Source organism: Gigantopelta aegis, chromosome 9 (genome assembly GCF_016097555.1).
Source record: "Gigantopelta aegis isolate Gae_Host chromosome 9, Gae_host_genome, whole genome shotgun sequence".
Lineage (NCBI taxonomy): Eukaryota > Metazoa > Mollusca > Gastropoda > Neomphalida > Peltospiridae > Gigantopelta > Gigantopelta aegis.
The window spans coordinates 3023381-3049387 of NC_054707.1; the positions used below are offsets into that span (position 1 = coordinate 3023381).

General features: G+C 36.9%; 1 protein-coding gene across 1 annotated transcript in view; it reads left to right on the forward strand.

The window, feature by feature from the left end:
- Positions 1-337: 337 nt before the first annotated feature.
- The window catches only part of LOC121380721 (cadherin-23-like), a 31210-nt gene continuing 5540 nt past the window's right edge, over positions 338-26007 (forward strand). The window contains exons 1-23 of the mRNA XM_041509672.1: positions 338-577; positions 2053-2198; positions 2522-2802; positions 3900-4317; positions 4614-4807; positions 5391-5633; positions 6316-6563; positions 7001-7187; positions 9942-10359; positions 10611-10804; positions 14277-14519; positions 14906-15153; positions 15277-15466; positions 16073-16493; positions 18255-18445; positions 19142-19384; positions 19902-20149; positions 20495-20684; positions 20966-21389; positions 22051-22244; positions 23117-23362; positions 23958-24208; positions 24460-24646. Coding sequence (XP_041365606.1) covers positions 338-577; positions 2053-2198; positions 2522-2802; positions 3900-4317; positions 4614-4807; positions 5391-5633; positions 6316-6563; positions 7001-7187; positions 9942-10359; positions 10611-10804; positions 14277-14519; positions 14906-15153; positions 15277-15466; positions 16073-16493; positions 18255-18445; positions 19142-19384; positions 19902-20149; positions 20495-20684; positions 20966-21389; positions 22051-22244; positions 23117-23362; positions 23958-24208; positions 24460-24646 — 5845 coding nt within the window. The remainder of the gene's footprint in view (positions 578-2052; positions 2199-2521; positions 2803-3899; positions 4318-4613; positions 4808-5390; positions 5634-6315; positions 6564-7000; positions 7188-9941; positions 10360-10610; positions 10805-14276; positions 14520-14905; positions 15154-15276; positions 15467-16072; positions 16494-18254; positions 18446-19141; positions 19385-19901; positions 20150-20494; positions 20685-20965; positions 21390-22050; positions 22245-23116; positions 23363-23957; positions 24209-24459; positions 24647-26007) is intronic.

The window sequence follows — 26007 nt, forward strand, 5'->3', positions numbered from 1 at the left end:
GATAGCTGACTCTACGAAGATAGACTACGAATCCCTGGAGAATCAGGAATACAAGTACACCCTGACTGTGATGGCTGTGGACAAACCTCAGTCAGATACAGCAAAGACAGGACTCACCTTCATCACTGTACAGGTAAATACAAGTACACCCTGACTGTGATGGCTGTGGACAAACCTCAGTCAGATACAGCAAAGACAGGACTCACCTTCATCACTGTACAGGTAAATACAAGTACACCCTGACTGTGATGGCTGTGGACAAACCTCAGTCAGATACAGCAAAGACAGGACTCACCTTCATCACTGTACAGGTAAATACAAGTACACCCTGACTGTGATGGCTGTGGACAAACCTCAGTCAGATACAGCAAAGACAGGATTCACCTTCATCATTGTACAGGTAATACAAGTACACCCTGACTGTGATGGCTGTGGACAAACCTCAGTCAGATACAGCAAAGACAGGACTCACCTTCATCACTGTATAGGTAAATACAAGTACACCCTGACTGTGACGGCTGTGGACAAACCTCAGTCAGATACAGCAAAGACAGGACTCACCTTCATTACTGTACAGGTAAATAACATGGGGGCAGGATCTAGCTCAGTTGGTAAAACACTCATCTGAGATGCTCTGGTGACAAGAACAAACCACATCAGTGGATCCATTCTCTGAATGAGTTTTATCCCGTGAAAACAGTGGCCCACAACTGGTATATCAAGGGCCATAGTATATATTGTAATGTCTGTAGGAAAGTGCATATAAAAGATTCCTTGCTGGAAATGGAAAAAAAAAATGTTTCTGTACTGGATGGAGTAACCGATGAAAGTCGACACCTGCGTTCATGTCAGGCGTGTGCTACAAAAACTGTTTTGAATGTGGACGTTAAATATATTTGTTTTCATAAAATATTAGTGGCTGTATATTAAACGTGTTTCTGATCGTTCTAATATTTGTACTAGGTTAAATTTCATTTTATTTCCTAAAATATATTTTTTCCATATGTACGAAATTATTTGAAGACAAAATCCAGTTTGGGCTTTTTACAAATATTAAGACTCTAGAAACACATTGAATATACAGACACTGATATTCTAAACAAGAAAATATATTTAATATGTAAATTTAATCGTAGAAATATTTTATGAGTCAGAAACATCTTATAATACAGCAAACTCAGGAATGTCCCTTTAAGACTATATATCAGAAATATGGAATGTTTAACATCCAGTATCCGATGATGAATAAATGTGTATATTCATTAACTATTCAATTAATCTGTGCAGGGTGTATACCACCAAATTAATTCCCCTAGTAAACAGTAGTAAGATGAAACTGCTACATGTAGTGTTTCAGTCAACATAATGTACCATGAATATAAATACTACAACCCCTCACACTTCAAGTAAATCAGATTGGTGGTTAAGATGTTAGTTTAAGACATAAATGGAAGCATCTTTCACAACCCTAGTTTCGCACATTTGTCAACATAATGTTAGTACGACACTACAGGTCATGTACACTTTTAGTTAGCACATTGATAATAGTTCAAATTAAATTGCAGGAGTTTACTTTCCAAACGAAACAACATGGTGGCAAGTAGTATCACATATCTCACAAATGGCACTTGTGGCCCTATTTGATGCGCTATTCGATGTTAGGTGTACAGCGAACTTTGACCTGTGAGATGGTCTTTGGTATGCAGATACCTGTAAATGGTTGACATCTTTTTATTTTTAGTCCTTTAGCCATCCCTACGGTCAAAATGTCATTTGAAGTGAATTATTGTTATTATTATGTATAGCTGTCTTCCACGTGAAGGATGCATCATGGTGTAGAATAGATGATACCTGTGCAAACAAACTCCAACCCACTCCCTAAAAACCTCAAACAAACACACAAAATCACCCATCAAAAACAAAAAACAACAAACAACAACAAAACATGCACATCTGAATGTGATTAATTGGGGCATTTTATCAAAGCTTTGTCAAAATATCCATTGGACTAATTGTATGTAAGAAAAAGTTGATGTTCTTGTCATGTTACAGGTGTTACCAGAGAACGAGTTTCCTCCTGTCTGGTCCTCACCAACCCCAGACAGTAAGGACGAGTTTTTACCTTTTGTTTATCGTCATGTTACAGGTGTTACCAGAGAACAAGTTTCCTCCTGTGTGGTCCTCACCAACCCCAAACAGTAAGGACGAGTTTTTACCTTTTGTTTATCGTCATGTTACAGGTGTTACCAGAGAACAAGTTTCCTCCTGTGTGGTCCTCACCAACCCCAGACAGTAACAACGAGTTTTTACGTTTTGTTTCTAGCCCTGTTACAGGTGTTACCAGAGAACGAGTTTTCTCCTGTGTGGTCCTCACCAACCCCAGACAGTAACGACACGTTTTTACGTTTGTTTCTCGTCTTGTTACAGGTGTTACCAGAGAATGAGTTTTCTCCTGTGTGGTCCTCACCAACCCCAGACAGTAACAACGAGTTTTTACGTTTTGTTTCTCGTCCTGTTACAGGTGTTACCAGAGAACGAGTTTTCTCCTGTGTGGTCCTCACCAACCCCAGACAGTAACAACGTGTTTTTACGTTTTGTTTCTCGTCCTGTTACAGGTGTTACCAGAGAACGAGTTTTCTCCTGTGTGGTCCTCACCAACCCCGGACAGTAATGACGAGTTTTCACCTTTGACCATCAGCGAGCTCACTCCACCTGGAAGTAACGTCACACAGTTCACAGCCACTGACGACGATCACGGAAAACACGGATATGTTTCTTACAAAATACTCTCACAAGTTTCAGGTAATATGGGATTGCAATCACGACTTTGCCTATCGTCCTTTCGCATTTACCTGATGCAGAGATATGATTTTGATATTGGAAAACGGTTTTGTCATTTAGATTTATTTATTTCACCAAATAGGTAAAGTATAGTGTTATTTTGGGTTTATACGTAGTATAAACCATTTTCAGATATGTGCTGCTTAATGGTGATCTATATTATTGAATAATAAAAATAATAATACAAGTTTGGGACTATTTGTACCAAAAAATTGATTTTCGTTCAATTAATGAGATGAAAAATAATAAGTCATGTGTACTTAAGTTGGATATGGCTATTCCATCCTCGGACATGTGACAGAATAAAAATCAACCGCCACTGAGGGGATTCGAACCACGGACTCTCAATACGAGTCTAGTGCTCTACCAACTGAGCTAATAGGGAAATTCCCACTAGCTACTGCCAGTAGGAGCACTTTATACCTACACTACTACATACTCCCCTCTCAAGTGAAGCCACGTCCCGGAGCTGTGGGACACAGACACTTGAACAGTTACAGGTCCTGACTGGGTTATCATCGTATTCTTGTGTTAAGAACACACCCAGTCCCTACGTTGGCTTCATATGTAACAGAATAAAAATCAACCTCCACTGAGGGGATTCGAATCACGGACTCTCACTACGAGTCTAGTGCTCTACCAACTGAGCTAATAGGGAAATTCACAGTAGCTACTGCCAGTACACTACACTACCTACACTACTACAGACACATACTGTAATGTCAGATACACAGCACACCTCGTCCATCATAACAATTTATGTACTCTCCGGAAGAATGGCTCAATGTCACATTGATAAATATGAATTATTATTTTAATCGGGTGTTTCCCATTTGAGATAGTATTGGACCATTTCATATTCAGGTATTATTTTCATCCCATCTGGAACACTCTGTTTATGTCAAATATATTTATATGGCTGAGGATTGTAGAAACAGCTCTGGACCTAGGAATAATTATACTACATTATACAAGTCTGAATCATTATTTTATTTGAGTGTCGCAGATGGGACAACAAGGTAACCCTTGCATATCATGGTAATATTCGGTATTTATAGCTACAGGAAGTTCCACAAACATGTTTACAATTGATGAGCAATCTGGAATTCTTCGTGTTGCCGCAACGCTTGATGCAGATTCTGCAACTGGAGGAGTAGGCTACTACAACGTCTCCATCGTGGCCTTTGATGATGGAACAACACCACTAAGTACAACAGGAGCAATAACCATACGACTTGAAAACGTCAACGACAACTCGCCCGTGCTGACAAATCACCAGGACACACTGGATGTGGCTGAGGACACTGTTGTGGGGACTGTCATCCACACAGTTACAGCCACGGACCATGATGGAGACAACATTTCACTGTCTGTGGTTGGTGGAGATCTTGATTACTTCACTGGGAACGGAGATCAGATAAAGACTCTGAAGACCTTGGACTACGAGACTCGTCAATGCTACACTATTGTCATCAGGTGTGTTTCTGTGTCTGCATTATTATTCGATTTTTATTATTATTATTATTATTATTATTATTATTATTATTATTATTATTATTCCTTCTTCTTAATATTTTATTTTAGTGTAAGTATGTCCTTTCACAAGACAATTCTCTTTTTATAAGACAAACACAAATGTTGTCTGCATATCTAAATATTGTCTTATCTATTTTAGTACCATGTTGATTACTTCATGATTGGTTGTTGTAAACCATTTCATATCTAAATATGTTTAGACTTAAAATGTTACCTTATGTTAATCTATGTTTCAGCATGACTGATGGATCATTCACAGAGAATGTGACTCTCTCAATAGCGGTAACTGACGTCAATGATGAATCGCCTGTTTTACACGTCTACGACCCTCTAACAGTTCCAGAAGAACTGCCAGTTGGAAGTGTCACTGGAACGTCATTTTATGCTACAGACGCCGATAAGGATGATGTGCTAGTGTACACACTGAGTGGTAACGAATATAGTTTATATACCCTGTTAATCTGAACTCTTAATGCAATAGACAATAATCGATGTTTTTATTAAAAAATAAATGAACACGACGTTAGAAAATAAATAAAAAGGATTTGGCAGTTTATCTTGTCATGCACGTCTTTGTTATAGAACATGGGTAGAACCCGTTTGGGGGAAGCACTACAATTCAGATAATCCGTGAACGTCGCATCTTTGGAACTAGAAATTCTGTTCTAAAACATTCATACTCTCACAGTTGTAAATAATATTTTGTGATACAACCTTTTAAGTAAGGTGTGCTACTTTTAATTCTTATAATTTCATTGATAGTAAAACAGCACGATTTTACATATTAGACATATTACAAATAGTTGTTGCAGTGACAACATAACAACATGGCCGGTACTGTAAGATTCAGGTATGTTTGTGTAATAATCTCATTTGCTGCTTATTCGGCTGTAGTTATGTCAGGGGTCAAGTCAGGTCAAATGCCCTAGTTAAAACATGTACAACGGTTGCATACATTACAATTGTTTAGTGTGTTTTGAACACAGTTGCATTAATAATATACATACTTACAGGTCAGGACATGAGTTACATTGACTTGAACAGCACGACTGGTTTGCTGTCAGTGAAGAAGCGGATTGACTACGAGGGAAGCAGTGCCTTGTCATCACTGAAGGTCACGGTCACTGTGAGAGATCAAGGAGGACTGACTGACAGTGCAGATCTGATCTTCACAGTCCTCGATGTGAACGATAACTTCCCCACATTTACACAGTCCGTGTACACAGTCAACATAACAGAGGAGACAGCAATTTCAGGTTGGTGGGATACCTCACATAAGATAAGTGCAGCAATATATGTATGCCTTTAAAAAAAATGTCCAATAACATCAAGTAGAAAAAGCACACCTTGTTCCAATTTGTCCATTTTCTCTGAAGATACTTAGTCATTTCTGTTATTTTAAATTTATTTTGGGCATTTTTTGTATACGATGTTACCGGGAAGGAAATTAAAAAGACCTGGGGTCAGTCACAGAATTGTAGTAAGTTGTCACATCGTCATTGCAAGTCTTTTTAACTTTGCTCTTCCCAGGTTGCAGACATAATGAGTTTAGTGCCTTTGCTAAAAACATTAAATATTACATTGATGTTCTCAATCGTATACAGTAATGTATAAAACCTTTTACATCAAGAATTATACAAACAAACAAACAAAAACAATAGAGCAATTAAAAAAGAATCACATCCTTAAGTTATCTCACTGGTATGAGTAACCAACAGTGAGGTGTATCTTGTTCAGTAAGACTAAAGATGCTCCAGATAAAACACTGTACATTTAAATCGTAACAACCCCTTTTGCCTTAACTGATCATATTCTAGACCTGCCCCTGTCAATATATATATGTGGATACACCATTCTTTTTCATTAATATTGCATCTGGCAGTAGGTTTCTTATATCGGGTCATAGTATACATCTACTTCTATACTCTTTTACTTCAGGAGAGTTGCTAAAATTGGACTGCTCTGATGCTGACTCTGGAAACAATGGTCAGTTTTCCCTCTCTGTGACAAGTGGTGATCCTGGTAATATATTCTCAACAAGTGGAAATGACCTCTTTGCCAATGGTACACAAATAGACTATGAGGCTCTGGTGGATCAGGATTACAGATTCACTCTTACAGTTGAGGCTGTTGATACTCCAGACGCAGGTTCTGCAAGAACCGGCGTAACACTGGTGATAGTACAAGTATGTTTACCACAAATGTGTAGAATACAATTTATGTGTGTTAATATGAAATGAATGAATTTGGTATTGCTGTAATAGTCTAGACTTTGATTATAATTCTATTACAGGTATTACATATAATTAATTTCGTATTGCTGCAAGTTTTGACTGATTACAATTCTGCTACAGATATTACAGCAGAGTGAATTTCGAGTTGCTATAATAATGTCGACTTTGATTATAATTCTCTTACATGTATTACCGTAGAATGAATTCCGTACTGCTGTAATAGTTTAGACTTTAGACTTTGATTGTAATTCTATTACAGGTATTACATAGAATGTATTTTGTATTGTTGTAATAGTTTTGACTTTGATTATAATTCTGTTATAGGTATTACCGTAGAAATAACTTTGCATTGGCTGCAATAGTGTTGACGGATCATAATTATGTTGCAGGTAGTACCACGAAATGAATTCCCCCCTGCATGGTCCTCGCCTATCACAGACAGTAACAGCGAGTTTCCCCCTCTAAACGTTAGTGAAGATTCTTTGCCTGGGAGCATGGTAACAGAGTTCACAGCGACTGACGACGACCATGGAATACACGGAACAGTCAGTTATAAAATAATCTCACAAGTGTCAGGTATTCCTTCTTTTAACTAATTTATATAATTTCTACCCGATTTCTATACTTTAATGCTCTCTCTCTCTCTCTCTCTCTCTCTCTCTCTCTCTCTCTCTCTCTCTCTCTCTCTCTCTCTCTCTCTCTCTCTCTCTCTCTCTCTCTCAACTGATTTTTGTGCTTATATCCAATATGGTTCAAGCACGCTGTCCTGGGAACACACCTCAGCTAACTGGGACAGGACAGTGGGTTAGTTGTTAGTGGTTAGTCGTTAGTGAGAGAGAAGATGGTATAGTGGTCTGACACCTACCCATTGAGTTGTTAAAACACGCTCTGGGTGGCAGCCGGTGCCTTGTCTATAGGAGGACTACCACTCCCGAGGAGATCCTTTACTGGACAAGGGACACAATGTCTATATAGTAGACATTGTCCATGGGAAATACTTTTTTCCAGTTTTGAATAATGGTCGTATTCAACCCAGCTGGTATGTACATTCGCAGACACTTGCCATAGGAAATATTATATTCCACTACGCGACACAGTCTACCACTTTGGGAACTTCGTCGTTTTCAAACTATTTTTCTTTATTCCTAAACGGTGAAGGGTCAAAGTGTATATGAAGAGGTCAGGTGCAAAACGCAATATAAACCATTTTCTTTCTTTTTTTAGTTAAAGTCATTATTGTATTTTTCAGTAAGGGCTAATCGTAGGCCTGCTGGTTTGCCGCAAAACGCGATATAAGCCAATTAAAAAAACAAAAATCACTTTTACGGCATACGGTTTCTTACTTTGGAATCATGGTCGATTTCAACCTAATTTTGTTTTATTCCTAGATTGGGTGAGACGATATTGTCCATGGGAAATATTTCATTCTACTATGGTTGACAATATCTTATATTGGACTCATGGTCGTAGTCAACCAAGCAGACATGTCATTCCACAGCAGAACAAAGTTTCCCAGTTTGAATCATGACCACTTTTAAACCGATTTACTTTATTCTTAAACAAGGAAAAGTCAAAGTTTGTACATTTGCAGACACTCGCCATAGGAAGTATTACATTTAATACGGGACACATTCTCATACTTTGACAAATTATTGATTTGATTGTTATATTAAACACCTCTACAAACTGACACATGATATATTGAAATTGGTGTAACAATTATGTCACCAGAGTTCAAAAGGCTCAAAGTTAGACGCCAAAAATGTGAGTATAGGGTGCAAGGATTTTGAGATATTAGTACTAATAGTTATTGTATGGCGACCAATCTTGGAAATCCACGATTGCCACCATAATGTATCTTGCACAAATGGTCCCTATCAAAAGTTGAAAACTAAGGCAATGGACAAACATTTTCCAGATTTTAATGAAAACATAATGATACAAATGCAAAAAGATGGTAAGACTCAAAATAGTCTTTGCAGCATTGTTCCTGAATACGATGTCTATATATTTCATTTCTTTTACAAAAAGAAAATCCAACTAATAATATTGTGAATGATATAACTACATTAATTACCCTCAAAACTCTAAGTTAGATTAAAAGACATGCTACGAGCCTAGGTTTTAGGGTTCTGGGGTATTGGTATTAAAAGATTTTTGCATGGTGGCCATCTTGATAATTCATGATAACGACCATAACGTATGTTGGATAAGTGGTCCCTTTTAAAAGTTGAAATATAAGGCAATGGTAAAATATGTTCAATTGTTACTGGTAGTGTGTAAGAATCTGTTGACTGCCTACAAAGTAATGGGTTTTTCACACTTTTATATTAATTTTGTAAATATGACTTTCTGTCGTTTGTTTAACAATGACCCCTTTAATTACTCACAGGGTGTCTATCATTCACATTTTAGGCAGTCAAAATGTATCCCTCATACACGAAACAGTAGTACCATTGATGCCAAGGTGTCGGATGTTTACAATCAACAAAATGCCATGACCTTTTGACCTCTGGTGACCTAATTATTACACCAATTTGTATATATTATATATCAGTTTGTATAATGGTTTTATATAAACATTGTGTATCCTAATATGTGTGGCTATGTGCATTGGTTGCAAAGTTATGATACATTTTGTTATCCCCACCCCAAACCATTGTACAAGAATTTGTCCTCTCTTTCCTATGTTTATGGGGTGATATCCACCTAAACGCTACTTTTGACAAATGTCTATCATACTAATTGATTATCCCACGATTTCAATCTGTTTCGACCCTTTCTGTCAATTTCCTCCGACTCTGTCTTCTGAGCTGTCCACACCATCGCCTAACTGTCTCAACTTCCTCCACGGGTGCAGTCTCTGTGTATATCCCTACACCCACCTGGCATCCTCGTCCTCTGCCGCTAATAAAGCTGGTCTGACCCACGGCACTAACTAACGAACGCCGGTAGTAGGGGTGCATAGTAGATGGTTACAAGTGCCTCTTAACAATGCCAGAAGTAACTACTGAACACTCCCCGAAGTGGTTAGACTAAGCCCACAGCTAAAAGCTGATGGGGAACAGGTGTGTGGCACAGATAGCCACAAGAGACAAGCACCTGTCGCGGTTGGAGAGACAAGGACTGGGATGTGGAGGTGGACAGCGAAAGAAGTTGAAAGATAGGAGGTGTTGCCAGATCGGGAACAAATCAGATGGAATTCAAAGGAGAGAAAGGAAAGGGGGCACTGGGATAAAAAGAAAAAAAAGAAAAAAGAAGGTAGTTACGGTGTTCAAAATAGCAAAAATGTCAAAATTAATTACGAAATAATATTCCAATACATTCTAGACACAGGAAGTTCTGCCAACATGTTTAGAATTGATGAGCAATCCGGAGTTCTTCGTGTTGCCGCAACGCTTGATGCAGATTCTGCAACTGGAGGAGTAGACTACTACAACTTGACCATTGTGGCCTTTGATGATGGAACAACTCCACTAAGTACTACAGGGGCAATAACCATACGTCTTGAAAACGTCAACGACAACGCCCCCGTGCTGACAAATCACCAGGACACACTGGATGTGGCTGAGGACACTGTTGTGGGAACTATTATACACACAGTGACAGCCACTGACCATGATGGAGACAACATTACACTGTCTGTGGTTGGTGGAGATCTCGATTACTTCACTGGGGACGGAGATCAGATAAAGACTCTGAAGACTTTGGACTACGAGACTCGCCAGTGCTACACAGTTGTCATCAGGTGTGCGTCTATGTAAAATTGATTCCAAATTGTCTTCTTCTACCTCCTTATTTGCTTAATTTAAAAGTAATATTCAACCTTCAATATGGTTATCTTATTTTCACGGTGAATAATAACTATTTTCCATTACCCAATATTGTATAATCGTTTATCGTATTGTGTTTTAATTTGATCTATTGATGTTTCTTCACAGGCGTTGGATTTAAAATACATGTTTGGATGTTAAACAGTGATGTGTTACATTTTTCTAGCATAAGTGATGGGACATTCTCAGAAAATTTAACCATCTCAATATCAGTAACCAACGTCAATGATGAAAGACCGGTTTTACACGTTTACGACCCTCTAGCAATCCCAGAAGAACTGCCAGTTGGAACCGTTACTGGGATAGCTTTCTATGCTACAGACGCCGATAACAATGACACTCTAGTGTACACACTGAATGGTAAGACGTATGTTTACATAACCTGTTAATGTGATTTTTTAATGGGATAGACAGTAGTCAGTTTTCTTTATTAGTAACAGGTGAAAATGACATTCGACAAAGATCAAGAAGATTGGGCTGGGTCTTGACAGAGATGATGTACTAGTTTACAAAATGAATGGTAATGAAGATATTTTACAAACAGGACCCCGTCCAACTATACGATGTTGGCACCACTATCGTGTTTAATAACTACTATCACAACTGAATCTAATTCCAGCGATTGGCAGAAGATTGCAAAACGTTATTTAACTCAATGTTGTCCTAAATTATAATGGGAATTTAAGACATGTTCGAGGCTGCTGTGTAAGCTACTAACGTAGATCATTTGATGTCAAGTAAAATATTATGATTTGATAGTTTCTAAGAAGGATATATACTAATTTTTATTATCCACATAGTTCAAGATATTCAGGGAAATATAAACAGCATTACCGATATGTGTCATAATGATTTCACGTGGAAACCGAGTGATGTCATTTGTTTAGATGTGACGTCATGTTACGTAATGCGGCTTCCCCAGTTTCAGCTCTGTGTAATTTCATATCAAAATGATGTTGTTTCATCGTCTCCTAGTTACGTTTGAAACGTTTTAACATGGTCCTTGATATTCATAAATAAAACAATTATGGATAATGTGGATATAATAAAGAAAGAACTCAAGATCTATGTATTACCTTTGCTCTCGCTCGTGCAATACAAAAATCCTGACAATCGTTTCGTAAAATCCATAAGACAGACAAGCTCAAGAAGAAACCTGTGCCTTTTTTTATGCCATATAACCTTCATATGAATTATGGGAGGTAACTGTAATGTATTAAGCATTCGGTAATTATTGCTTAGGAAATCAACAGACAAAGTTACTTGCATATTTCCAAACCACCTAGATGTTCCATATAGTTGTTAAATGGATACAGATATATGGCTGTGCTATGGTTGTTTGTTATACGGATATAAAACTTACATATACCAGCTACGAAACTCACCATACGTTCGTGGAATGGAACCCTAAACACTATACAACCTACAACAATCAAGAATGTTTTTATTAATGCATCGTGAATACAAGTGTGACAGAACATGCTCTTATTTTTTTTTCACCTGTGGCGATGTTAATGGTTTTAGAGGGCTGTGTGCAGCGTGGTTACGTAATACCACCGCGCAACGGTGGTCGAGCTGTTCCCAATATGCACTTAGACTAGGTGGGCACCTTGTTACGTAATACCTCCGCGCGACCGTACCCCCCTAATACACACTTAGACCAAGTGTGGAGGCCATGTGGCCAGTAGTTACGTAATACCTACGATAGAGCGGTTTTACGACCGTGATTTTTGGCAAACTAGGCGACAGTAAGTCTGGACATCTAAGGAAAAATACCGTCTCTGGGAGTTGGGGCAAATTCACATGATAGGTGAGGTGCCGCGTTGTGCCCCCAGGCGATATTCGCTGTCTCTCAGATTTTTGAATAAATAGATAGGATTTTAGAGATATCTGGGAGAAACATAGGAAGGCTCCCAGGGAACGTTGTCCGTCTGGACTGGTAAATATATTTTTCTGCTCTGTTGTATAACCTTGATGTGATTGATGTGACTTTAAATATTTTAATACTGTATTATACCCATATTATTTAGACAGTGTTTCCGGTAAACTGACGAAGTAAATTGTAGGCTTCACTGTGCTAAAATTATTAAAGCTTAACCAGTCATCCTAGAGGACCTAGGTAAACTGTAGGTTATTGTCTTTATTGTGATAGGTACCAGTATTAATTCTGTATTACAAGGTAACTGAATGAGTAGTTAAGGGTTAATTAAAAATTAACCAGTTAGGAATAGAGTTGTAATTCCTTTATTAATTAAGTTCCCCTGGCAGCGTTTCTCAATTATCACACGTGTGGGTGTTGTGTCACGGTGAAGTGATTAGAATATTGTGTAAACTAGACACCTAGTGATTAACTAATTAAGTGATTAGTTCTGGGTTGTTATTATTATTGTTGTTGTTAATTAATTAACTGCGGAAATATATTTGTCAGCTTAAGGTTAATACATATTCCAAAAGTGTATTGTGTTTTGTTGTGTTTTCTAGTGAACTAAACATGCTATATATATATACTTCATATAAGATCTTATCTCTGATATACCTAAGCCGAGCCACTCGGGTATACACTGCCAGATACAGAGATATCTAATAGATATACAGTTAGGAGAGATATTTGGATAATCATGTTTTATTCAGTTACGGGTATTATACGATCCCCGTGACAAAAAGCAAGTTAAAGTTTGTGTTTAACGGCACCACTAAGCACATTGATTTATTAATCATCAGCTATTGGATGTCAAACAGTTGGTCATTTCGACGTATAGTCTTAGAGAGCAAAATTGCTACATTGTTCCATTAGCAGCAAGGGATCCTATACATGCACCATCCCACAAATAGGATAGGACATACCATGGCCTTTGACATACCGATTATAGTGCACTGGCTGGAACAAAAAATACCCAATGAGCCTACCGACGGTGATCAATCCAATTCGACCGTGCATCAACCGAGTGCTTTGCCACTGGGCTACGTCACCCCCACCCTCACCCCACCCCACCCCTCGTGAATACAAGGTTACAGACTGCTAAGTAGAATAGTTTTCTGTATTTGTGTAGCATATTACTGCAGTCGCTTATGTTGCATCCAATTATCGGTGCTATGATTAACTAAAGCAATAGATGATGGAATATCTGGATATGTGATATCATGTAGATTTTTCGTTTTCTTGAATCTTGAAATATTCACCATGCAGAGGTAACAGTCATTCACATGGTTCTGTGGTTCTCTCCATATTCAGGGTATGGCAAAGGGCATTGAGGGGCGGTCACCTCGCATCCATCCTTCCAAATTCGATCGACGTGTACCACAAACTATCTCTGGAGCCCATGATTTGTCTTGATCCCCAATCTTCATGCCAAAGTATAATTCATAAGCATGTGCAAATTTCGTAGCTACTTTGATTCCATGCTTTACTTGCCTTGGGCCAATGTAGAATCCACAAACGTAATAAAATGTCAGAATGTAAGCAGCTTCGCGATGAAGACATTATTCACCTGAAAAATACTAAGTTGACCTATGCACATATTTTCTAAAACCTGACATATAATACAAATTAATACCAAGTGTATGCTTAATCTAACAAAACTGAATGAAAAATGAAAAAATATCAACATAAAATCTTTGTTACATTATGTTATTTGTCAATAATCTGTTTGTATTATATCATTTTGTTTGCACGTTTTTGTCGTTCGGTTTCGCTTGTCTGTAAATTTTAATGTCAAATGTCCAAACACGATATCCATGGTAAAGGAACAAGCTTGTAAAATTAAATTATTGTATAGTTCCTTTTGAAAAATATACTAATTAATTAACATTAATAATGAGTTTTTCTGAATAGGTCAGGACATAAATTACTTTGACCTCAACATGACGACTGGTTTGCTGTCAGTAAAACAGCGGATTGACCACGAGGGAAGCAGTGCGGTGTCATCACTGAAGGTCACGATCACTGTGAGAGATCAAGGAGGACTGACTGACAGTGCAGATCTGATCTTCACAGTCCTCGATGTGAACGATAACTTCCCCACATTTTCACAGTCCGTGTACACTGTCAACATAACAGAGGAGACGGCAATTTCAGGTTGGAATTTTATTATAACAGAAATTATACAATGTTAAAAACATGCAACGAGGAAGGTGATCAACATGAATGAACCTTCATTGTATTTCAAAAAGGTTTAGGTTTGAATGACAATTCGTATTTAATTGATGGTTTCCATAAATCTTCGTCAAAAGACGTATTCGTTGAAAGCATCAGTTGTGATTTTTTTTATGTCAACTGTTTATAATTAAGTGCTCCCTTGGTGCACCCTTCCCGCAATAATAAAACACAATAGCACGCCATACCACTGTCATTCGTTCATCTTGGATCTGCCCCTGCCAGATGAATGAAAATGTAATACCACAATAAGAACATGTTTTCACAGTTCTCTTTCAGCCGACATTTGAGTGTCTATTTAATTCCAGGAAAGTTGCTACAACTGGACTGTTCTGATGCTGACTCTGGAAACAATGGGAAGTTTACTTTATCAGTGACAAGTGGCGATCCTAGTAATATATTCACGACGAGTGGAAATGATCTCTTTGCCGATGGGACACAAATAGACTACGAGGCTCTGGTGGACCAGGATTACAGATTCACTCTTACAGTTGAGGCTGTTGATAATCCAGACACAGGTCCTGCAAGATCTGGTGTAACACTGGTGATAGTACAAGTATGTATTCCAATAAAATAAAACCTAATGTAATCAGATCTAATTTTAAGCAATGAATGAAAATTGTTGTTAATAACAGTCTAAATAACACTGAATGGATCATGATGCATTTCTAATTCTCAGGTTGTTCCCCTGAATGAATTTGCCCCTGAATGGACACAGCCTTCATTTGATACATCCAGCGAAACGTTTGCAACTCAGACGATTAACGAAGACATTGCAGTTGGTATAAACATCACTACGTTGGAGGCAGAAGACAAAGATTTGGGTGAAGATGGAGTTGTAGTCTACAACATTATGTCGACTGTGGACAGTAAGAAACTTTATATTTAATGCATTTTTGTTTAGTTTTTATTTTGTCTTCATAGTAATATGCATACAATATGACAGAAAATATTGTTATTTTAGGATATCAGAGTTTAAGATAGCTTGGTAAACATATTGGTGAAGATGAAGTTATTGTCTACAACTTTGTGTTGACTGTATACAATAAGATATTATCAACTTACATGTTTAAAGTACATATTTAATGTTTGTTTTTATTTTGTTTTAATAGTAATATGCATGATATGATCTCTGAGGATATTGTCATTTCAGTATTAGGTACAAATATTTCTTCACAAATGAGTAAGGGGTAAAAACATTTGTGTGTTTTCGGAAACCCGGCCCAACCTGTAAAACATTTTATTCAATGTACTGTTATTAATTTAAAACATTAATATGTATGTGAAAAGAGTGAAATGCAGTAACAAAAGTTAAAATACTATACTCTACATAAGGGTTTGGCACGTACCCAGAAACACAATTTGTTTAGGCCCAAGGAAAACGAGAAAGAAGAAGATATTCATGCACAAATTAACACAAAAATAAAAGTATCATACACTACTACCACTTTAATCTTTAACTTGCATGTCCACAGATGATGGCAAGAGTGCAAAAGACGTATTTGTAATGGACGCAACGTCTGGGACTTTACGCGTGTCTTCTGTTCTGGACAGTGATGTTGAAACTGGCGGAGTCCAGTATTATAACATCACAGTGGTCGCGACAGATTCAGGGTCTAGTGAGAAGAGTGTGACTGGAACATTCCAGATTACCATAGAAAACACAAACGACAATGCCCCCTTCCTTGAAGACTTCGAACCCACAGTAGCTGTTTCAGAAGATACATCTATGGGGAGTGTTGTCCATACATTAACAGCAGTGGACTACGACGGAGACACCGTGACTGTTACTGTAGTTGGAGGAGACACAGCGTATTTCACGACCAGTGGAAACAACATCAGACTAGACAAACAGTTAGATTATGAGAAGCAACAGTGTCACACAGTAATCATCAGGTAATGGGGACTATGTCGGACATATATCTGAAGCCTAATTCACTCAAACTCTCGCAACTTTGCGATCTGGCAGTGCAATTCAAAATGACTTGCAATGATGATGCAATGTTGGTTAAGAGTTTTAGATAGTTTTGTGAATTAAGCCCCAGGGCCCCGTTCCACGAAGCGATCTTAGCACTACTATCGCGGTAAATACCTACCATATCGACCTTAATGTTTGTCTACGATCGCCAGCCCATTCCACGACTCGGCATAACTTACTATCATCGTAAATTATTGTGAAACTCTACAACAGATACGAGGCTGTTGTAAGGCACAACGTAGATATCAAATGGCAGTTAGATGATGATTTGATTATGTTCTAAGAAGGATACTAACTTTTTGTGTAAAACTAGATCTAATACATACCAAATACCTTTTATGAAACTCGGCGTTCCATGAAAAACATTCTAGTCCATACGACCTTCAAACGAAAATATGGGAAATAACTCTCATGTCTTATGCATTCGGAACTTTTTGCTTAGCACATAAATGAATGTCCAATACCAATGAATATATTCAAGTTGTTCCGAAAAGTCAGTAACCAATTTATTATTTAACTAATTAGCACTTATTTGTAAAAAAATATATATATTAATCATTAAAGGGACACTTTTGACTACTTACTACTGTAAAGTTTATGGTGCCAGTTGTAAAACTCACCTTAAGTCACTACAATTAACCTTAACTTTAGTGCTGAACCAAACAACAAAACCATTAGCGTATGCACAAATATATCTGATCCATGTATTTTGTCTTGTACACAGATCAACGTTGAATCTATAGGTAGTTTTAATTATTATCATTCAAGAATAATAATGTATATAAGTGAAACCATTGGAATACTTATTAGTTATTATTAAATAATTAGTACAGATAAAAGAAATGGGCTTATCACTATGATTAGATTGTATGTACAAAATGATGATCAGTTTGGTTCCAACGATGTGATGAATAATTATGCAGTCTATCATTGAATGTCATGGAAAATGTTAATTAATTATTTTTATAATTTATATCTAGAAACATATGTGAAATTTTCTGAGATTTCGGTTTCATCCATAATGAAAACACAGGTACTGAATGGGTATTAAAATTAGAGACATCTGTAATTCTGTTTCGACGATAGTTATAATGATTCAAATCATTTATATTTTAATTAATTGTATAATCAAAAGTTGATCGCTTCGAGCTAACCATTTATAATGAAAACTAGATAGTGAAATTCAAAACAAGTCTGAATTCTAGATACAATGTTTGTTTTGTTTAACGACACCACTAGAGGACATTGATTTATTAATCATCGGATATTGGATGTCACACATTTGGTAATTTTGACATGTAATCTTAGAGAGGAAACCCGCTACATTTTTCCATTAGTAGCAAGGGATCTTTTATAGGCACCATCCCATAGAAAAAATAACATACACCACGGCTTTTGATATACAAGTCATGGTGCACTGGCTGGAACGAGAAATAGCCCAATGGGCCTACTGATGAGGATCGATCCTAGACAGACAGTGCATCATTGAGCGTGCAGCGCTAGATACAATGCATGTTAATTAGTGACCAACTCCATTTATAAAGTTTATACATATGGCACGTTTCTTCATAAGCGAATGTCACGAATGCTTATTTGTAATACATTATGAAGATAAATAAGTGTTATACACATTGCTGTTTATATGGGATTCAAATGGAACTCAATCTTTGCTGTTACAGTCTGAGTGATGGAAAATACACGCAGAATTGGACACTCACTGTGGTTGTCACCAACATCAACGAGAATCCCTCCATCCATGTGCGCACCCCTCTCGCAATAGCAGAGGAGTTGCCAATAGGAACAGTTGTAGGTGGCGCTTTTTATGCCAACGATGAGGATGCAGAGGACAGTCACACATACACTCTCTCAGGTGACAAATCTACAGCCTGCGTGGATTTTTAAACCAAATTACAGTGTCCACACTATATAATAAAAATATGACTGTGCTTTTATCCTTAAACTGTACTTTATATAATTATTCCTTTTTTTTTTCTTTTTTTCTTTTTTTTTACAAAAAACAGTTTATTCACATACAGTTGAACAAACATGAAAATATTGTTTTTACAAAATGCTTTAAGTGGACAAGCTTGCCATTCATTGTCAAATGGTTTTGAACCCCATTGTCACTTTCAGTTTAACCGTTTTAGCAGTAATTTGTTGCACATATGAACTTGGCCATCACAACAGCTTTATTTGCACCTTTATTTAATTATTAATGAGCTGTGAAAACTAAAAGTAAATTAAGCTTTTTCTGTATAGACATTGTAATATTACAACTTATTTTTATTATTCATAAACAGTTGTAGGGGTAGACTATACCTTAAGGGTATAATATCTGCCTGAGATTCGATTAGTAACAAATTTGATGCAAGTGTTATATTCACCCTAACCAGCAATTGCAGTTGGTATTTAAACAACTATATTTGTTTGGTTTGTTTTTTTTGTATGGGAACATACTAAGAATCTGAGATAATTAATTGTTTAGTCAATCAAAAAATAATAATTTAAGCTGTGGCATGCTTTTCTATAATAACTGCTAATGAAACAGTGTATCATTCCTTTGTAGGTCAGGACATAAGTTATTTTGAACTGAACACCACGACTGGTATGCTGTCAGTGAAGAAGCGGATTGACCACGAGGGGAGCAGTGCGGTGTCATCACTGAAGGTCACGGTCACTGTGAGAGATCAAGGAGGACTGACTGACAGTGCAGATCTGATCTTCACAGTCCTCGATGTGAACGATAACTTCCCCACATTTTCACAATCCGTGTATACAGTCAACGTTACAGAGCAGACTGTAGTCACAGGTTGGTATTTGGTTGTTTTGTAGCTAGTATTTTAGAACTTTAATATTTAAGAATAAACATATAATATATAATATGGTCTTATCAAGCAAGATTCCAGAACGCAGTTTCACCAATTCTAGATGTGTGTGTGTGTGTGTGTGTGTGTGTGTGTGTGTGTGTGTGTGTGTGTGGTGTGTGTGTGTGTGTGTGTGTGTGTGTGTGTGTGTGCGTGCGCGCGCGCGCGTGCGTGTGTAAAACCCCAGGAGTAATTAGAGAGAAAAGGCAGAGAAGAATCATATGATTAAGTATCATTTATTTCCAAAACAAATAAATTAAGAAATTCATTTTGTTTTATTATTGATAAAAAAAAAACCCACAATAGCTAAAGTCCAACATAATATTTTAGGACAATAGTTTTCTGCGGGTGGGTAGGTCCCTCCCCTGATTACTGGCCTGTATTTCACATCACTCAGATTCAAATGACGGGCGTGCAGGGTCATAATCAGTCTGACATCCCTATTTACCTCTTGTACTTCAGGAAAACTTTTACAACTAGACTGCTCTGATGCCGACTCTGGAAACAATGGTCAGTTTTCCCTATCTGTGACAAGTGGTGATCCTAGTAATATATTCTCAACAAGTGGAAATGACCTCTTTGCCAATGGTACACAGACAGATTACGAGGCTCTGGTGGATCAGGATTACAGATTCACTCTTACAGTTGAGGCTGTTGATACTCCAGACACAGGTCCTGCAAGAACCGGCGTAACACTGGTGATAGTACAAGTATGTTTCGTGAATAAGGCCAATATCTTTATACAGATTGCCATTTAGTACATATATTGTGTAATACATGTGTTAGACATGAAATAACTTTATTTTGAAATACTAGTAGTTTGAGGTACTATAAACTTCTCTTTTCTTGTATATGCAGAATATATTATGAGCATATTTAAGGAGGTCATTGTTATAAAAGTGTGCTATACAACGAACTTTACTTAATGTGTTTAAAATTAATTTTTGATATATAATACAAAATATTAATTCAGTATTAATTCATATCTGATACTTTCATCATGCTAATACTTAACAAAACTCTATCATCATAAACATGCATATTTGTGTTGTTAGGTTGTATCACTGAACGAGTTCGCCCCTGTCTGGACTAGTCCGTCATTCGACACATCCAGTGGAAGGTTTCCAGATCAAAGTATTAGAGAAGACTTGACACCCGGCTCAAACATCACAACACTGACAGCCAATGATGATGACCATGGAGCAGACGGAGATGTTAAATATCAGATTTTGTCTACAACAGACAGTAAGCATATCATTATTATTAAACTGAATTGATACCGGTTCTAGACTTTATATAGAGCTACGTTCTGTTATTTTGCCGCCCTACTATGAACAATATGTCCTAAATGATAGAAACTGTATTTATAGTTTGCCTCTATGAATGCTCATCTCAGTGCATGCTAAACACACTTAAAATATAAGCGCAGCCACCTTGGAAAACTCGTAGCACATTTTTGTTATTTAGAAACATTTTATTTGTTTGAGAGAACTAGATTAATCAATAATGTTACATCTCATTCCCAGGTACAGGAAAGAACACTGATGACGCATTCATGATAGGGTTATATACAGGAACACTTCGTCTTGCTACCCCGCTAGATAGCGACACTGCGACAGGTGGTGTGGACAACTTCACAGTGGTTGTGGTCGCCGTGGACAGTGGCCATCAACAACGTAGTGTGACTGGGTCTATCATCATACACCTAGAAGACGTCAATGATAACGCTCCGACGTTGAGAGGTTTCCAGTCCAATATTGACGTGTCTGAAGCAAAGGCTGTAGGAGATGTTGTCGTCACCTTGACAATGGTTGACGACGACGACGGCGACAGTGTGATGGTGACTATCGTGGACGGTGATGAAGAGTTCTTTACAGTTGACATCAATCAGATCAAACTTAAAAATCAACTGGACTTTGAATCTGCACAGTGCCATTCCTTGGTGATCAAGTAAGATAATTGAATAACTTTAAAAAAGAAAAGAAACACCCCCCCCCCCCCCACCCCCAAACAAAAAAAACCCCCAACAATAACTAAAGCAACAAAAAAAAAAAAAAAAAAAAAATGCTACATCAGCAAATTTAAGCCGGAAATCCATTAATGTTTTACTTTTATTAGACATTTATTGCACTGATAAAGGTGCGACCTAGAGGGATGGCAACCAAGCATTATCTGTCTCTGTTTTTGTTATTTTGAGAGTGGATGGGAGGCTGGTTGCATCTTTGTCCTCGACTCATAATAGTATATTAGTCATTAGTACCAGTAGGCCAGTCAACGTAAAAAAAACCCCACCCAAAAACCCCGCACATGATCTAATTTAAGCAGCCATTATGTAGGTAATTGTGGAATAGATAAAGGCCACTTTGGCCCCATGCGGTTCATGCTGATGACTAGCTGCTCCCTGAAATATTTGCTTTTCATTTATATTAGTGACAGCATTCCAATTCTAATACCTAGTTTAGTGAAGTGTTGGGACAATGCGTTTGTTTTTATTTCCTTTTACAGGAGCGTCCTTGGTATTCCATAATAGTTTTAATTACACTTCAAAAGGCAGTTATCTCATCCACTAAAAATATTAATCTAAATTATTAAAATATATTTACGATTTCAGTGTTAGTGATGGAAAACACGAGGATAATGTCACGTTTACCTTTCACGTCATTGACATTAACGACAACTCACCGATACTCACGGTTGACTCACCAGTACGTCTTTCCGAGGAGCATTCTGTGGGATCTGTGATTTGTGGAGTGTTTTCTGTAACCGATGCCGACGCCAACGACACGCTGACGTTTTCACTATCTGGTATGTGTACAACTACCTTCATATTTATTTAGTTAGTTATTTTTGTTGATCTATTTATTTGTTTGTTTTATTTCCTTATTCGGTGTTGTTAAACAAAACAAACCTTTTTATCCAGTATGTATAAAACTACCACTTTCATGTTTGTTGATTGATTGATTGATTTATTTACTCATTTATTCACTCATTCGTTCATTCATTCATTCATTCATTCATTCACTCATTCATTCATCTCCTTCTCTGAAATGTGATCAATTACTACTTTCATGTTTATTTAATATTTATTTTCTTTTATTCTATTTCACATTAGTTTCTTTATTTTATTTTATTTTATTTTATTTTATTTTATTTTTTTATTTTATTTTATTTTTAATTTCATTTTATTTTATTTTATTTCCTTATCTGTACCAGTAATACATGCATACCAACTGGTTTGTTTTTCAGTATATTTCAGACAGCAGAAATAACAAAATATTTACTGCACAACATGCAGTATTATATATTTAATATAGCTGAACATCTAGTTGTAGTTCAACATATCTTGGGTTGTTGTTAGAAAACAATCCTTCCATTATCTATCCGTTAAGGCATGTTGAGAGTAATTTGAATAGTTCACAATAGTTGGATGTTCATATCGTTGTGCTCCAGAATGGGTTTGCATGGATTTATAACTGCAAGGTTTACGGAAGGGAATGGGTCCACATTTGCCAGATGCATATCTATAATTGTGCAGACCTATTCATAATATACACATGACCCTCGCTAGAAGGGGTTGGGGGATGGCGTGGGGTGAGAGGAACACCTGTCCACACCTAAAGGTGGCCTTTTAGTTTAATTATTTGAGCAATATAAAACACTGATGCCATCCATTGTAGGAAGTCAAGCAAACAACTTTGATATCAACAGTACTAGCGGCGTATTAACAGTGAATGACGTCATCGACAGAGATGGAGCCAGTGGCATCTCGACCATCAGCGATGTCATGCTTACAGTTACGGATGCAGCAGGTCACAGTGTGAACAAGACACTGACGTTTGAGATCGAGGACATTAATGATAACCCTCCTGTCTTCTCTCAGTGGATTTACGTCGTTAATGCAACAGAAGGGAAAACAGTAGCAGGTATTATGTATTGCTAAGTGGATAGCAATCAAAGGGTACATAGTAATGGAACAGAAGGAAAATTCTAAAGGGTATGATGAATCACATTACTGATCATATAAAGTTCTGTGAATGTACAGAAGGAACAAAATGTAATAAGATAGATTAACATCCACAAACAATAGCGCATCATCATTAAAGGATTTTTCTTCATTCACATTCTGTATTCATAATATATAGTACCGTTCTCTTTCACAAAGACATACTGTTAGACATGACCACATTGTAAATGTTTATTTGGCATATTACTTTCATCAAGTTTGTATTTCTATGTGCTGTTCAATACAATCGGAACAACAAAACCTTGATTCATGACCAAGACTGTATTGCTGTATGATGCAGAGTCGAATGGGCATTTGGCAACATAGTGGTTGCTTCCATGAATCTATCTAGTATCTAGTCTATAGAAGGACAGCCACTCCCGAAGAAATACATCATTTTGACCGCCACAAAGAAGTACTGCAGCTCCCAGTGTTATGTATTTCATCAATATTTGTATTTTCAATTTAGAAATGACTGTTGTAAAAATCTTAACTGATTCTCCTTTATATCGTAGATCCTCTTTTGACGTTTGGCATCACTGATGCTGACTCTGGTAGTAATGCAAAGGTAACAGTGTATATATCTGACGGTGATGAGGTTAACCCCAAGTTCAACATTTCTGGACAACAGTTATACGTGAATAGCAACACGCTTGACTATGAGGCTCTGAACAACCAGGAATATCACTACTTTCTCAGCATCACCGCTAAAGACAATCCACAAAAAGGAAAGCCAAGAAGTAACTTCGCATTAGTCATTGTAAAGGTAATATAATTATCAAAAATAAAATGTATTTGTAAAATTGTCTTGTATTATAAAATGTGATAGTGGACTCTGTTAAATTAAATAACAAAGAAGACGGAGTTTCTTGCAATGGATATGTTTATTCAGGTTTGAAATGTGTATAGCACACTAACTACTGCTTTCAAACAAAGTACCCAAATATTGTACATTTTATTTTCAAATAAATGGGAGGTTTTCTATCAGTTATGCTTTTAATGTAAAATTGTTTGTAGATTTTGCCACAAAATGAATTTGTTCCTGTTTGGATGAGCCCGGTTCCTGATACAGCTGGACTGTTTCCCAATGTAACGATACGAGAAAACGTTTCTGTTGGATCTGTCATAGCAACGTTTACCGCTACAGACGAGGATCATGGGGACGACGGCATCGTTGAATACAGCATCATGTCCGTCATTTCAGGTCACCACATTTTATTAATTTATCTACTTTTGGATGTTTTATCATTTATGTATTTATGTGTGTTCCTGTATGTTTAATTGATTTATTCCTGGCTGTTCTATAATTTATTAATTCCTGGCAGTTTTATAATTAGTTTTTTTCCTGGATGTTTATAAATTTATGTATTCAAGGATATTTTATTGTTTGCTTAATCCTGGATGTTTTATGATTTATATATTTATGGCTGTTTTATAATTTATTTATTTATGGCTGTTTTGCAATGTTTTTATTCATGGGTCTTTTCTAAGTTATTTATTCATAGGTGTTTTATAATGTATTTATTCCTGAATGTGTTATAAATACATGAATGTGTTATGTGGTCTTAATCAATATTTCAAGACTAGGACAGTTTAGGAATCGAATGTATGTTTTTATATAATAGCAATGCTTAACTCAAAAGATAAACAGCATGTCAAGAAACAAATGAACCTGCAAAATCGAATGTTAAATATATAATGATACACACAAACATCAACCAATGCAGAAATAAGGATTACATACCTTAAAGGAGAGGACAATTAAGGCATTTGGCCTGGTATGCATATTCAATGATATATAATGCACATTATTGCTTAATATCAACACGTATAATCGTATAGTTAATTAATAAAACGGTTAAATGTGATGGCTATTATATATAACGGGCGCAGCCATTTTGTACCATATCAGTGAGTACGCCCTCTGGCGAGCTGGTGGTTACGTAATATTTAACGCGTAACGTCAGGAATGAGCCTTAGAACTAGAGAAACACAATCTACCTGGTTTTTGCAGGATGATAAATAGTCATATATTGCAATGTTCTGTAATAATACACATCCCAGTAAGCCAGCAATAAGTATATCCAGCACTATATATATATATATATTATTTTTCAATACAAAATAAAATACCATTGTCAAAGTGGCTACACAACAAGTCGAAACAATTAACAATGTTTTGCCCATGCATTAACCTACGTACTGAAATGATACACTGAGTGTTTTCTTAGTTAATTGGTCTATGCTGTTAGTTGCTGCTACCTGTGATTCCTGATTGGTAGGTGTGTATTTGATTGGTAACCAGACGAGCCAATTAATTGACGCTGTCTAGACACAAAAATACATACCGGTATTGTGGAATATTACCTGTCGCCCCTAAAATTGTACTGTACATGGTCTATTACTGTAAATAGTTCTGTAAAACTATTGATTATGTAGACTTTTCCATCTAAAACCACAGAACTGACAAATTACGTAGCCCCAAAGAAAAGAAAATTATCACTTGGGTATCGTGGGTTGTCGTTTTTGCTCCAACGTAGCATAACAATAGGCCTAATAGTGTAC